At 39.5% G+C, this 14759-nt stretch overlaps 1 protein-coding gene and 1 long non-coding RNA gene across 3 annotated transcripts; one reads left to right on the plus strand and one right to left on the minus strand.

Annotated features, from left to right (window-relative positions):
* The first annotated feature begins 1029 nt into the window (after positions 1-1029).
* Positions 1030-4177, plus strand: LOC117500753. The gene is made up of 3 exons (XR_004557842.1): positions 1030-1100; positions 1530-1536; positions 4167-4177. It is a non-coding gene; the product is annotated as an uncharacterized LOC117500753 (long non-coding RNA).
* A 2485-nt stretch (positions 4178-6662) lies between these two features.
* Positions 6663-13631, minus strand: manea (mannosidase, endo-alpha). Of its 2 annotated transcripts, none has more exons than XM_034159523.1 (5): positions 13499-13631; positions 9724-10326; positions 8065-8174; positions 7805-7881; positions 6663-7676 (listed from the first exon to the last, which is right to left on the minus strand). In XM_034159523.1, the coding sequence occupies exons 2-5, from the start codon at positions 10235-10237 to the stop codon at positions 7043-7045; spliced, it is 1335 nt and encodes a 444-aa protein (XP_034015414.1). In that variant the 5' UTR covers positions 10238-10326; positions 13499-13631; the 3' UTR covers positions 6663-7042. The 2 variants fall into 2 exon arrangements, with proteins under 2 accessions (XP_034015414.1, XP_034015415.1); XM_034159524.1 differs by having other exon boundaries at positions 13609-13630.
* Between the last annotated feature and the right edge of the window lie 1128 nt (positions 13632-14759).

The raw sequence follows: 14759 nt of genomic DNA on the forward strand, positions 1-14759 counted from the left end.
ACACCGGTGTTGCAGATCGGTCCCCCCACTAAAAATCATTCCGCCTTGCTTCATTGCATGCGCATGCGTCATTTTGGACAACAGCAGCACAACTGAGACGGAGTCTCTTCACCCAAAGCGATCAAATGGATTAATGGGCTTATTAAGCATCAGACGATGAAGGTAAAACCTCTTCAATCATTCTAAAGTCAGTTTTAAGCAGAAATTAGGCTGTTTTAAGCAGGAACTTGGCGAAATTCTGTGACGCTTTGAAATGGCCGACACGCTGTGAATACATCCGGTAGCAGCTGGTTTAGCCGCAGCACTCTGATTGCTTCATCCATCTTTTATGATGAAATAAGGCTGAATTTATGTGGAAATGATAATAAAAAATATAATGGAATATTAAAATAACCTCAGCCGTATGAGCATAAAAATAGGAAACAGAATGACGGCGTGGACGAGCCCTGCTTGTGGTGTTGACGCCTGTGTGGACTTCTTATCATCCTTATTTTATTATGTTATTTGATTTTCTATTTTCTGTTTCTTCATCTTTGTCAGTGTTAGAATGGCCTAAGCAGAGGGTCACCCCTTTGAGTCTGGTCTGCTTGAGGTTTCTTCCTCAGTATCATCAGGGGGAGTTTTTCCTTACCACTGTCACCTGTCTGCTTGCTCAGGGGTTGGTAAGGTTAGACCTTACTTGTGTGAAGTGCCTTGAGGCAGCTTTGTTGTGGTTTGGTGCGATATAAATGAAAATAAAATAAATGAAATGAAAAATGAAATGAATGTGACCTTTTGACCCCTTAAAATAGGTCAAAGTTAGCCATCTTTAAACTTGTCCAAGGTCTATGTCCCAAGAATGTTCAATGTGAATTTGAAGACCATGGCAGTAATAGGACTGGACTTATGCCAAGCACAGACAGATGGATGGACCCAAAGTCTTCGCAGTACCCGATGGCCATATTTTAGCCTCAGGTAAAAATCAGGGGTTGATTGTTTAAGGCAGGGATCTGAAAACCAGTCAGGTTCCTTTGTTGGCTACCCATGTTAAAGCTGTACAGCTTTTCAAATTTCACAAACCTGACAAAAATTAGTTTCCGCTAAAATCCAAGCATTATAATGTCAGTTGATTTTTGAAACGTGTTGCCACGTTATCTTGTTAAAAAAGAATAAAGGTCCCCGTTTCCCCTTTGGCTGACCTGATAGAGTTTTGGTCTTCAGTTCGAGCAGTCTGGTGTTCGAATCCCACCGCAGTTCCGGCCACAAAGATAGGTCCTCCAGTCACAACCCTCAAGAGAACAACTTGTTTTGCAATTATTACAGAGTGGGCTAATTTATGATCCTTATCATTATTAGTATTACTATTATTTTGGACAGGAAGAATTTTAAGTAGGGAAAAAAGTTGCAGAATAGGTCAAAGTATAAAAGGATGTTTATTTATACAATTCCTGTCTGTTACTTCTTATGAACAAAAAAAATAATAATAATAATGATCTCTATTTGAACAACATTGAGCAAAAATAAATGTTACAGAAATTTTAAAACTGAAGCTTGCTCGTGTGTAATATAAAATATCTTGAAAAATTTTCCAGCTACATTGTGACGTCTCCTGCTGGGACAGTCACCAACAACTTACAAAGGAGTCACAGTAGTCAGAGTCATTCTTTGTTCCACTGCTTCTTATGTTCCAAACAGTCCTTGCATACAACTTGTTGGCGGCTGTGTTCTGGATGCTCCGCCTTGTTGTAGGAAGCACATGGACGTGAGACTTTTTTTTGTCAGTGCCACTTGGATGAAAGGAACACAGTTGGCACTTGTCAGGTGCGGTAATGGGGGGGCGGCTCTGCAGGAGGCATGGGCGGCACAATGCTCACCATTGCCTTCCTTGTGACTGAATGGAGATTTGGAACCTGTGACCTCCTCTTGTGACATAACCAGTGCATAAGCGCTCCACACCTAAAAAAAAAAAAAAAAAAACAAATAAGGAGAAAATGCTCTAAACCTTTATCACGCCACATTACCTAAGATTATTTAAGTGGAAGTAAAATTTATATATATATATATATATATACAGTGAGGAAAATAAGTATTTGAACACCCTGCAATTTTGAAAGTTCTTCCACTTAGAAATCATGGAGGGGTCTGAAATTTTCATCTTAGGTGCATGTCCACTGTGAGAGACATAATGTAAAAAAAAAAATAAAAAAAAAATCTGGAAATCACAATGTATGATTTTTTTAAAATTTATTTGTATGTTACTGCTGCAAATAAGTATTTGAACACCTGTGAAATTCAATGTTAATATTTGGTACAGTAGCCTTTGTTTGCAATTACAGAGGTCAAACGTTTCCTGTAGTTCTTGACCAAGTTTTCACACACTGCAGCAGGGATTTTGGTCCACTCCTCCATATAGATCTTCTCTAGATCTTTCAGGTTTGGAGTTTCAGCTCCCTCCAAAGATTTTCTATTGAGTTCAGGTCTGGAGACTGGCCAGGCCACTCCAGGACCTTGAAATGCTTCTTACGGAGCCCCTCCTTAGTTGCCCTGGCTGTGTGTTTAGGGTCATTGTCATGCTGGAAGACCCAGTCATGACCCATCTTCAATGCTCTTACTGAGGGAAGGAGGTTGTTTGCCAAAATCTCACAATACATGACCCCATTTATCCTCCCTTCAATACGGTGCAGTCGTCCTGTCCCCTTTGCAGAAGAGCACCCCCAGAGTATGATGTTTCCACCCCCATGCTTCACGGTTGGGATGGTTTTCTTGGGGTTGTTCTCATCCTCTAAACATGGTAAGTGGAGTTGATTCCAAAAAGCTCTATTCTGGTCTCATCTGACCACATGACCTTCTCCCATGCCTCCTCTGGATCATCCAGATGGTCACTGGTGAACTTCAAATGGGCTTGGACATGTGCTGGCTTGAGCAGGGGGACCTTGCTGCCCTGCAGGATTTTAAACTATGACAGCATCATGTGTTACTAATGTAATCTTTATGACTGTGGTCCCAGCTCTCTTCGGGTCATTGACCAGGTCCTCCTGTGTAGTTCTGAGCTTTCTCAGAATCATTCTTACCCCACAAAGTGAGAGCTTCCATGGAATCCCAGACCGAGGGAGATTGACAGTCATATTGTGTTTCTTCCACTTTCTAATAAATAATCATAACAGTTGTTGTCTTCTACCAAGCTGCTTGCCTGTTGTCCTGTAGTCCATCCCAGGCTTGTGCAGGTCTACAGTTTTGTCCCTGGTGTCCTTAGACAGCTCTTTGGTCTTGGCTATAATGGACAGGTTGGAGTGTGATTGATTGAGTGTGTGAACAGGTGTCTTTGATACAGGTAACAAGTTCAAACAGGTGCAATTAATACAGGTAAAGAGCGCAGAATAAGAGGGCTTCTTAAAGAAAAATTAACAGGTCTGTGTGAGCCAGAATTCTTGCTGGTTGGTAGGGAGTCAAATACTTATTTGCAGCAGTAACATACAAATAAATTATTTAAAAAAATCATACATTGTGATTTCCGGATATTTTTTAGATTATGTCTCTCACAGTGGACATGCACCTAAGATGAAAATTTCAGACCCCTCCATGATTTCTAAGTGGGAGAACTTGCAGATATAGCTACTGATTCACCATGCCCCAACTTCCCCTAATGTATCTCTCAGCTGTTTGGCCTACCATCAAAACAGCAGAAGAAGAATCCCTGTTTGCTGCTATCGGCTGCTGTCACATCCAGATAATCACTGCTTAGTTTCGAACTACTGGCGACAACTGAACACTACATTTCCAACTTGACAATTTTTCAAAATGTTGTATTTACTAATCTGGATTTTTTTTTTTTTTTTTTTTTGCAAATGCCTGCACAACAGTTAAGGACAGACTGCACCACTGCCATCATGTGGTCAGGAGTGAAACTGATTCAACTCACTGGACATCTCTTGCTGTGGACGACATTACAGTTAAACATGTGGATATCACTGGGATATTTACACTGTGATTTCTTTTCCATATACTGATGGATTAGACACCAGCTAAAGATATGAGATATATTTATTATGCACCTACAGGCTAGTGAGAGTTAGTGGTGCATATTTTAGAATATGGTCAGAAATAAATGCAAACAAAACTGTTTTTTTAAAAGCATCAAAATATTTTTAAAAAATGCCCAAAGTTGCTGAGCAACAATAATAAAAAAGTGTTTTTGAAAAGTGAGATAAAAAATAAATAAAAATCGAGAAATAAAATCTACACAGAGATGCTTATCACCACCTTTGAGGAATTTCCCGTAAAACACTTTCACTCCAGGTTTTCTGATGATGGAAACATGAAACTTTGCAAATCGCTAAATATGTCTTGGACTTAATCAATGTCAATCATTAAGATATAGAAATGGCACAGTGTGGTAAATCTGTTCTCAGTAAACAACTGTACACAGAGAATATAGTGAGGGAAGTCACCACGTCATCCATGACAGCTCTCCAAGACCTATAGATATCTATGCTTGTTACTGGAGACCGTGTACAGAGTGAAACTTTTAACTGTTGCAATACCAATAATAGAGCTCCATGCTGGAGTGGCAAACAGGAGTTCAACAAAATTTAACTAGTTTGCCAGGAGCAACATGGAAGAATGAAGCCTAGATTTAACAGGTTTTCCTGTTTAAAAATCCTTCTTTGTCCAATCCAACATGAAGCTGTGAATGTTCTTGCACAATCCGTTTTTTAAGAAGTGCCCACTTCAGATATTATTACCTGCAAAATGTCATTACATTTGGTAATCCCATCAATGAGAAGACCCATCATCATACGTGGTCAAACTCAAAACCAAGAGACTGGCAAAAAAGTGAAAAATTCAACGTTTTCAGGCCAAAGTGTCAGTCTGATTCCAGAAAGGGCCAAGATGGCGCAGGTTTTCTTTGCAACCACCAATTCCACCTGGTGATTCAATTGATGGAACTGCTCAAAGTGATGTTAATCAGTGAAATCACCTGAAGGAGATGGTTACAAAGAAAGCCTGCACCCTCTTGGCCCTTTCTGGAATCAGTTTGACACCTGCGATTTAGTCACACACCAGAAAACATTTTGACACCAATCTGGCCTTTCTGCGTCAAAAGTCCAGACTACTTCGCACAGGCTTATTCTGCATATTTCACAATATTGCAAATAATAATAGCAATGAAAAAAACTTCTAGGTGCACTAGAAATGTTTCACTTAAACTGATGGCAACGGCATAAAGTTTTGCTGTGGCTGGTTCTATGGATCAAATATTTTTAGTATCAAAATTATTTATTTCACTAACATTCTTCAGCCTTTTTTTTTCACATATGGATATTTGGTACTGAGCTCTACCAACCCTGTAAACTCCACCTGGTTTACACTGCACACTGCCTTTTTTTCATCCCTACAGAAAAAACAAATAACAAAAACACAGTAGAGTCCTTCCTCCAGCTTCACTGTTGCTCGGATCCTAAAAATACTGTTGCAGTTGCAGTGATACAAGAACACTGGACTACATCACATCAGGTGAGGAGTCTGCATGTGTGCGTGTGGCTTTTCACTTACTTTTTACCTCCATTTGTCAACCAGTGGCTCTGTGCAGAATCTGCTCAAGTCCCACCTGTGTTCATACGCACGTTTCTTGTTTGCATATCCAGTTCTCTGCATGTTTGAGTGCTTACGCCTGCTGCGCAGGAAGGATTGTGCCTGATATGTTTACACACGTTCTAACAGCATTTAGTACCTTGTTGTATTGTCAGGGAAACTTCTATCTTCAACATAGATCCTTCCTAGTGAATCTTTTTTTTTTTTTTTTAACTGACCTGTGTGTGTCCCATCTGTTAAACTGGAACTCCTATTCCGTCTTGTCTGATTGTGCCTGATCTGGCTGTTGGTGTTTCACTTGATCACCCTGACCCAGCTTCTCACAGCCAATCAGAAACACACAAGGCTCCAGATGTCCAGGGAAAATTTTCAGCTTTGTGAGGCAGATGTGGATAACTTCATGCAAGTTTGTGACCTGAATCCATCACTTCAGTCAAAGCAATGGAAACGTGGGTTCTCCCCTGCAGAAGAAAGCTAAAGCTATATCATCTGCTGTAAAAGTCACAGCTTCTCTCTTCTGGGACGCTGAGGGCATCATAATGGTGGATTATCTCCAGAAAGGACAGATCATCAGTGGGGCCTATTATGCTTCCCTTTTGCAACAACTGCGGGAGAAAATAAAGCAGAAGTGGTGTGGACTACGCTGCTGAGGTGTTTTGTTTCACCATGAGAACGCTCCGGGCCATACGTCAGTCATCTCAATGCCTGCCATTAATGAATCCGACTTCTAACGTGTTCCGTACCTACGTTATCCCCAGGATTTGGCTCCTTCAGCCCTCCATCTGTGTCAAAACATGAAAAGGCACCTTGCTGGAACTTACTGTAATACTGATAATGATGTCCTATCTGCAGTGGATGACTTCCTTGAGCTCCAGGATAAGACCTTCTATGAGAACAGTATTAAGGTGCTGCAGCGATGCTCAAAAATGTGTGCGGACTTGCACGGGGATTATGTTGAAAAATAAAGCATTACATTAATTCAGCTGTTATTCTTGGTCTGGCTCAAAACTTTTCAATCACCCCTCATATCTGTCTGCAACTCACAAATAAATAAGCAACTCATAGAAGTGAAAGGAAAGTGATGAATTTTGTTTGGACCCATGTTTACAACTCTTTATTTTTTAACATTTACCATGCATTTCGGCTTTAATAATTGCTGCTACTGTTTAGATTATCTTGATGCAGTGGCCTTGAAGCTAGGGTTTGTGCATTAAAAGTGATCAGTTTTATTATTTATCAGTTGCTGAGGCTTCATGATTTCACAGATTAGGAAAAGTCAAACCTGCCTGCTTATCATTTCAGCTAGAAGAAAGAAAAAATGTGCAAGGCTGTGTAGTAAAACACCAGAGAAATTAACAATTATTCAATGAATATACATCACAGTTGCAAAGATAAAATCATAGTTTGCTTGCCTGTCGCTTTAGAAAACATCTGCTTTTTCACATTTACACTCATGAAGCTCTTAATTACATCATTCCTGCCATTTTCTGCGCTCTCCATCAAATATTACAGCCCATTTGCGTGTTATCTCCAGGTAGATTGCTGGTTTATTTGGCAAGTAATCAAGATACGCAGTCTGGCTAGTTTTGGGAATTGCCGCTTCAATCTGAGTCCCTTCGTGCCATTCGTTGAAAGAGGTTACAGAGATAAAATCAGGCCTTGCTTGTAATGCGGCACTCAGAGAGGTTTCATAGTACTTTCCATTGATGCGGTTTCGAGTGTTTTGGAAGTTCCAAGGCCGAATACTTGTGTCAATATACCCAGGCCCCACACTTACAATGAATATCAGGTTGTTATCTTCACAGAAAGCTCTAATCGACTCCCAATTCCGCTGAGTGGACCCATAGGAAAACCCATTAGTGGCAAAGTAGGTGTAGACGCCATCGAAGCCTGCAATCACGATATCTCTCTTGTGTTTCTCCTCAACCAGGAGAGCAATGAAGATGGCATCATACCGGGTTTCCCTGATGCTGTTGCTCTCTGTGTGTTTCAGCAGCTTGGCCCACTGCTCAGAGTTCATCAGATATGAGTCATACACATAGAAGAGCGGGAGAAACTTGCCAGTGCTTGTCCTGTACTTGAAGAAGGCAGGGTGCTCCCCATATCTGAGCAGGGAAAGGAATCAGTCACAGGCAATGATTAAAGTAGGTACAAATGTCTTGATATTGTTCTGATTCAGATACTTTAAGATCCCAGGAGTAAGGAGTAATGAAAAAAAAGCCACTGTACTTACTTTTCAATGATGTATTTGACATTATTGAACATGTTAATTTCATCTCTCCCTTTGTATGGTTCAATATGAAAAGCCACCTGGAAATGATTACCATAAAGGACATGTTCAGTTACAACAAAAACCATTCTGCTTTAACTAAAAACTGCAGAGCAGCTTTTCCAACTTGCATGCTAGAGCTGTTGTTTAATGCCTCAGCACACTGACGATTAACTCAACTGTGACAAAATGCCAAATAAATGCACTGGTGTCTCGATACATACCTTAATGTGGTACTTGAGTGCCACGTCAAGAAGTAAAGGCACAATGTCATCTGTTGGCTTACCATTGTTATCCTCCATGCCGGGAGGATACCAAGACAGAGCAATGACACCTGGGAATGAAGATGTGAAGTTTAACCATAAAACTGAAACCTGATTATGAACCACTCATGAACAGATGCCTATACAGGCCCTGAGGCCCACTGATACTATCCCTGGCTACCAAAGCACTACATGGAGGAGAGTGTACGACTTCCCTTCAATGGGATGTCAGTCCATCGTACATACCCCTTTACAGCTGGATGGATTGAGACAATGCAGAGGAAGTCTTTTGTCCAAGGATACAGAGGTACAGTGACCGGGAATCAAAATTAGGTCTACATATTAGTAATCCAACCCCTATCCCACTGAGCTACCTGCTCTCAATATCAAAATGGTTCAGTTATTATATGTAACTTTTTAGTGATATTGTAAAATTCCAGTTCATAATCTAGAATAAACTAGGGCTGACAATGTAGGTGATTTAAATATGATGATAAAGTTTTCCCCATGAAATCAACAAAAAATAACCTGTGCAACTAAATAAAATATAAATCAATTGACCACAAGCTGAACTATTTCATTCAGCAGTTTGTTTCAACCTAGATTTTCATCAGCAGTGACTAAATACATCACAAAATCTTACAATGGACTTGCAATTCAAACTAGTTCTTACTGGCATAAACTTTAAAAGTTTCCAGTATGTCATATTAAAACATTTAGCAAAATATGTTCAAGTAATGTCTTAATGTCATTTTTTAGGACAAAAGAAAAAAAAAACCTTATTTACGGTCCCGGTTCAAATCCCACCCCTGCCACTTTTCTCCATGTATAATGTAAAATTGCATCAGGAAGGGCATCTGGTGTAAAACTTGTGCCAATTCAACATGCAGATCCACCTCGGATTTGCTGTGGTGACCCCGAGTGCAAACAAAGGAGCAGCTGAAGGGACTTACTTTTACATTCATCTTGCCATAAAATGCATCTAATTAAGGCAAATTTTGACATTTAATAAAAATCTGTTAAGTAGAAAATGTCCTGACCATCATTGCATGTTTAAAAAAAAAATGAGTGGCTTTGCCACTGATCTGATCTGAATCTGCTACTAAATGGTACATATTCCTGAATTTGTTCTGTCTGCTCACCAAATTTTAGTTTTATTAACATGTCCTATTATATACACATTCTTACATTCCTAAGGCCACCCCCCTCCTTTTTCCCTCAAATCACACACAACCTTCTCACCAGGTTCAACAAAAAACAGATTAATTAATTAGCAATGTGGTCAACTAATTTTTAAGTGGATTTGACAGAACTGTTATGGCAAATGCTTTTCCTCCTGACCCAAATCCAGATGTACATGGGGCACCAGAGATCTTTTTTAGGTAGTGGTGGGGGCAGGGCAAGTGTGCAAGCCACCTGTGCCACTGTGCTGGCATGAGTAATCCTGCTAAGCATCAAATTAATTTACAAGTAAAAATTAAAACATAATGTAGTTTTGCCAGTTGTACTGCTATGAGGAACAAATGACAAAGTAGTTATTTTCAATAAAATAAAATTTAAAACCTGAATTAATGCCCCAACCTGATGTCAGGTTAAAGTGAATTTGACCAATCAGCTTACCAATTGCTGCTGTGCGCAGCTGGTGCATATGAGCCTCCATGATGGCGGGATCTCTGGAACTATAAGGCCCTAAAGCAGGGTAGAAGTTGGACCCAATGTCATCAGGTGGGCTGTGTCTCCCTTGTGGGTAACCCTGAGCCACCTTGACGTCCCAGTGTGGCAGCTGTGGGTGGTCCCAGTGGATATACCTGCCATCGAACTTTGGATCACCATACCATGTGTAGTAGAAGGCATGGAGATAGTAGTTGGGAGGTGGGAACTTTCTGAGTGTAGCTTCCAGCTCTGCGTCTTTCTCTGAATGAGCGGATTCATTCATTTTTTTCTGGGTTCTGTGTTTATCAGGAAGCTTGTTGTCTCTCTGGAGCTCTGTGTGTCTATCTGGAGACAGTTCTGCAACAATAGGTCTGATGAACAGAGAGTCATCTGGTGTGAGTGACTTCAGCACCACTGTTATGATGAGTACAAGCAAAATGAAAACTAATGCGACACACGATTTGCGTCTAAACCTCGCCATTCTTCAGTCAGTGCCTGACACTTCCACAGCCCATTCTGTGCCACAGTTAGGTGTTGTGCCATTGAAATCTGGTTACTCTACTTTTGTTCCTAGAGAGAGAGAGAGAGAGAGAGAGAGAGAGAGAGAGAGAGAGAGAGAGAGAGAGAGAGAGAGAGAGAAATATCTGCAGTCATGTTCATAAATGCATGTTGACTGTCAAATATTTTAACTGTGTAACTATCACTGTGTGTTCAGTGAAGCACATAGTGGTTTCTGAAAAAGCAATGTCATCAAGATTAATTCACATTTTCTCTTGAGAAATAACTTTTCAATAAACTATTATTAGTTTTTCTACATACGTGTCTATTATGGAGACAGCTGACCATTCAGTAAGCTAACATGAATTAGCTTTTTTGGCAGTCCAAATTGCTGGATGGCAAAATAATTTAATATTTGAAGAAAAAACTTATGCTGACATCATGGACTGTAATTCATGTGAAAGATGTTTATCTTTTTTTTAAGAAAAAGAAAAACTGGATTCTTTAAAACAATGAAATTCAAGCTATGTCTTGTGCAGACATAGTAGATTATTTAATTCATTAAAGCGTGCAGATCATTGAATAGAACCAATTCATTTTAGATGGTCAAAGCAAGCAACTAACATGACTAACTTGCTAATGTTAGCTTACTAAGTGGCTAACTTAACTAACCTTCTGTTAGCTTACCATTTTTGTGTTTGTTTTATGCAAACATGCGAGAATCTCGGGTTGTTTCGCTGTTATTTTCAATGGGATTTGCTGTGAGCTGCCATCACTTCCTGCTCATGTCATTCTAGGGGAAAATGAAGTTTGATCTCTTAACGCCCTGCTTATTGTCCTTTACAATACTGTTTGTTCCAGAGTAATATATATATATATATATATATATATATATATATATATATATATATATATATATATATATATATATATATATATATATATATATAAGGTCTGAAATTCGGCTTGCGTTTATGAAGTTCCACACAGTTGAACGCAGCACACCCAGAATATTAGGAATATTTGTTTTAGCAAGTTTTCAGGGTCTCATGCATGCAGTCTGTTACAAATGTTATAAAAGGTGCAAAAAAAAAAAAAAATTGACATTTTGGTAGTTCAATTGTTGTCATGTGGTTTCTCCAGGTTATTTGACTGCAGTGCCTCTCTGGCGAACAAGGGATTATGGGATATCTCAATAGGGCAAATACGGTTTGTATAGTTAGGGAATAACCCTGTTGTGTCTGATGATTTGCAGATGTTCATGTTGGTTATACAGTCGCCGGTAAAACGGATATTTGTGACCGTAATCCAGCATGAATGTCTGCAAATCATCAAACACAAGGGATTCCCATTCTAATCCAATTCCATTGTTTGCATGGTTTATTTTTCTGTAGGTAATTCAGCCAGCGAGGCTTACCTTCGAGGCAGCATCGCTCCAAGAGCGGTCAGGGAGTGGAGTAATCAATCAAATGTGAAAATCCATCAAACGTGAAATGGTAATTCTGTATCAGATAGGGCTGCAGCTATTGATTATTTTAGTAATCGAGTATTCTATCAATTATTCTGGCGATTAATCGAGTAAACGGATAAAAAGTACTTTTGCGTTTTAAAACAATATCAACAGTCCAGGGCTCTTCCTAAGCAATGGCACAATGTCGCTGTTCCATCACACAGATTGTCAAATTTAATGTATCCCTTATTGTTTTCCTGGGTAATTATTTTTTTCCACATCTTTACAGGTTTTGGATCTTTCCCGGTGTCAGGAGCTCAGCCAAAGTCGGGCCAAAGTCTTAACATTTTGCTGAAATGGTGATGAGATGTAGCTTTCTGTTTCCCCAACATGTAAAATTTAACCAATTTTTTTTTTTTTTTTTAAAGGTTGGTGGACTGGGTCCCTGCGTGATTTTTTTTTATCCTTCTTTCTCTGCAATTCAGCCAATGTATTTTAGCTGAAGGTTAAACATGCAAGCCTCGCAGTTTTTTTTTTTTTTTAAGTTACAGTTTTATGAAGCGTTGTGTGTTGCTCAAAAAAGTGAAAATTAAAAAGCGAAACACTCAGTGCGAGTACGAGCAAAGCACAGAAGAAAGAGGATCTTCTTTCAGAGACTGTTTGTCAGTGTGGCCGGGGACGGAGCTGTGACTTGCCCAGTGTGAGGGGAGTGCTGAGCTCCTCACGCCGTGCAAATAATCACTCCCCACGTAAAGCAGAGAGCAGCCAGTGGATGAAATACTGTTTTTTAAAAAACAGAAACACACTGCTTCACTTTAAATGCACAGTAAGCTATTTAAGATGATCAGTGTGGACCATCTCTGTTCTAAAATGCTTTATTTTACTCTGTGTTTTGCATTGGAAAGATGTAGCTTTTGTGGTAAATTGATTAGCGCTTACACGGCTTGGGCTTCTGTTTTTTTTTGTTTGTTTGTTTGTTTTTTTGCTGGGGACATTACAGTGCCACACACAGGCCTGGCATATGTACTACAATGTTAAATGGAGCTTCAAGGAACAGAATTTGCCTCAATCATTTTTGTGATCGAATTACTGGAGTTACTCGACTAATCGTTTCAGCCCTACTATCAGAATCCACGTCAATACTTTTGTATGGTAGCTTAAATTCACTCATGTCCGCATTATTGTCTGTATGCGACTTTCTCTTGCTCGCCATTATGACATCTGAGTAGCAGCGCAGCGTAATACATTAAATGTGAAACAGTTGAATATTTTGCAACCTTACACCCAATATTATACGGTCTGAAATCTCACACGAATAACCAATCAAATTTGCAAATCAAATGTAATTGATGTAAATCAAGCCCAAGACACATTCAATGACCTGAAATGTTCTTGAATCCATCCCTGGACTTGTCTAAAGAAAACTGACTGCAAGATTTATTTCCTCTGGAAATGAAGGGATTATGTATAAAATTTGTATAACCCCTAAATGATTAACGTGATATTTTTGCTAAAACCTCCTTGAATTAAAGGTGAAAGTCCACATCACTACGTCTTGATTCACTTGGTGATGGAGAAGCATAATTATGCCACTGTCCAAATACCTACAGACCTGACTACGCAAGTACTGCACACATTAAGAGAAAATTCCCAAGAGGAAAATGTCAATAGAACACTAAGTTAAAGTTCACCGTCTACCTCAGACTGAGCTAAAATTAGCACACAGTGTTAGCCACTCTTATTCCACACGACTAACCCTGATATTTAAAATATTAAATACAGCCATGAATTTACATGTGATGCAGGAGACACGGACGAGTTGAGTCGAGACCAAAGTGTTCCTTTTGATTCAGCTGTGCTGGGGAAAAAAAAAGATTTCTTTCTTTTAAACCAAAACTGCGTACCGACAGGTGCAGTTCCGTCTCGGAAGCCAACGACTGTCAGAACGTATTAAAGAGTAATGTCGCCCCCATCCGGTCAGGACGACCTATTACAGCGATTAGTTAACATGCACAGTCAAGTTATGTATCGTCTGCACAGCTTCTTCTTGTGAATTCCACTCCATTTCTCTCCAACTGTGGAGATTTGTATCATAGTAAAACAGATATCCAGATGTACATTTGTGTTGCATGCCATAAAATATAAAATGAGCCTATTCAGGTTTAAAATTTCAGATGCAGCATGGTTTTCTACATGCACTAACTGTTTGAGGATGTGCAACATGAAACCAAGTGTAACTGGCAGACAGAGCAAATTCACACATATAGGCTGCCGTTGTCTACATCATGTTATAGCAACACGCGTAACTTTGCATTTATCAAAGTGGTTAACTAAAGATGCACCAGCTCCCCCTTCTTCAGAGAGAAGCCTGCACCATTACATCTGGCTAGGATCAAATAAACCACTGCAATAACAAATAAAAACAATTTTAGATTTCAAACATTTTATTGAATTTACAGACTTTCCAACAAACTTGTACAAATTGCAAAACCGCTTTTGTTAACACCTCATTTTTACTTATGAAATAAATAAAAGTAAACTATGTGAATTGAGAATACAGAAACAACTCAAAGAATACCACAAACAGCAAGAAAGAGAAAAGAGGAGCAACTTTCCACAAAAAGTCAACTGCATTACATTAGCAGTAGTCTGAAGCTGAGCTGCTAAACAGACTAAGCGATGGGCAGTACAACAACTTAAGTACCTCCTCAGAGAGTGTGTGTATATATCTCACAGCATTTTGTACTGGCATTGTAATGAAAGGTTCATCCTGATAAATTTAAAATTTAAATATATGGTTCTTGCACTAGGAATACTTCAACACCAGGTGGCATCACCCATCACGAAATAATGCCACAATGCTCTGAACAAATGTCTGGCGTTCCCCTTCAAAGGCTGCAGAAACAAATATTCTTCATTTGACATGCTGTGGACTGTGTACTTGTAGCAACAAACTGTACCGAGTGTCATGGTTTCAGCACGCCAACCAAAGTTCAGTCAGCAGAGAGGAATGTCCACTCTTCCTTGTCTTGTGTACAAGTGTCAGTCTCTTTTT

Source organism: Thalassophryne amazonica, chromosome 19 (assembly GCF_902500255.1).
Source record: "Thalassophryne amazonica chromosome 19, fThaAma1.1, whole genome shotgun sequence".
NCBI classification, from domain to species: Eukaryota; Metazoa; Chordata; class Actinopteri; order Batrachoidiformes; family Batrachoididae; genus Thalassophryne; species Thalassophryne amazonica.

Bases quoted from the DNA above. Each gene is read 5' to 3' on its own strand.
- manea (XM_034159523.1), bottom strand. From the start codon at position 10,237: ATGGCGAGGTTTAGACGCAAATCGTGTGTCGCATTAGTTTTCATTTTG. The intron at 7,882-8,064 runs GTATGTATCGAG...AATCATTTCCAG, and splicing joins CACTCAAGTACCACATTAAG to GTGGCTTTTCATATTGAACC. The intron at 7,677-7,804 runs GTAAGTACAGTG...TTCCCTGCTCAG, and splicing joins GTCAAATACATCATTGAAAA to ATATGGGGAGCACCCTGCCT.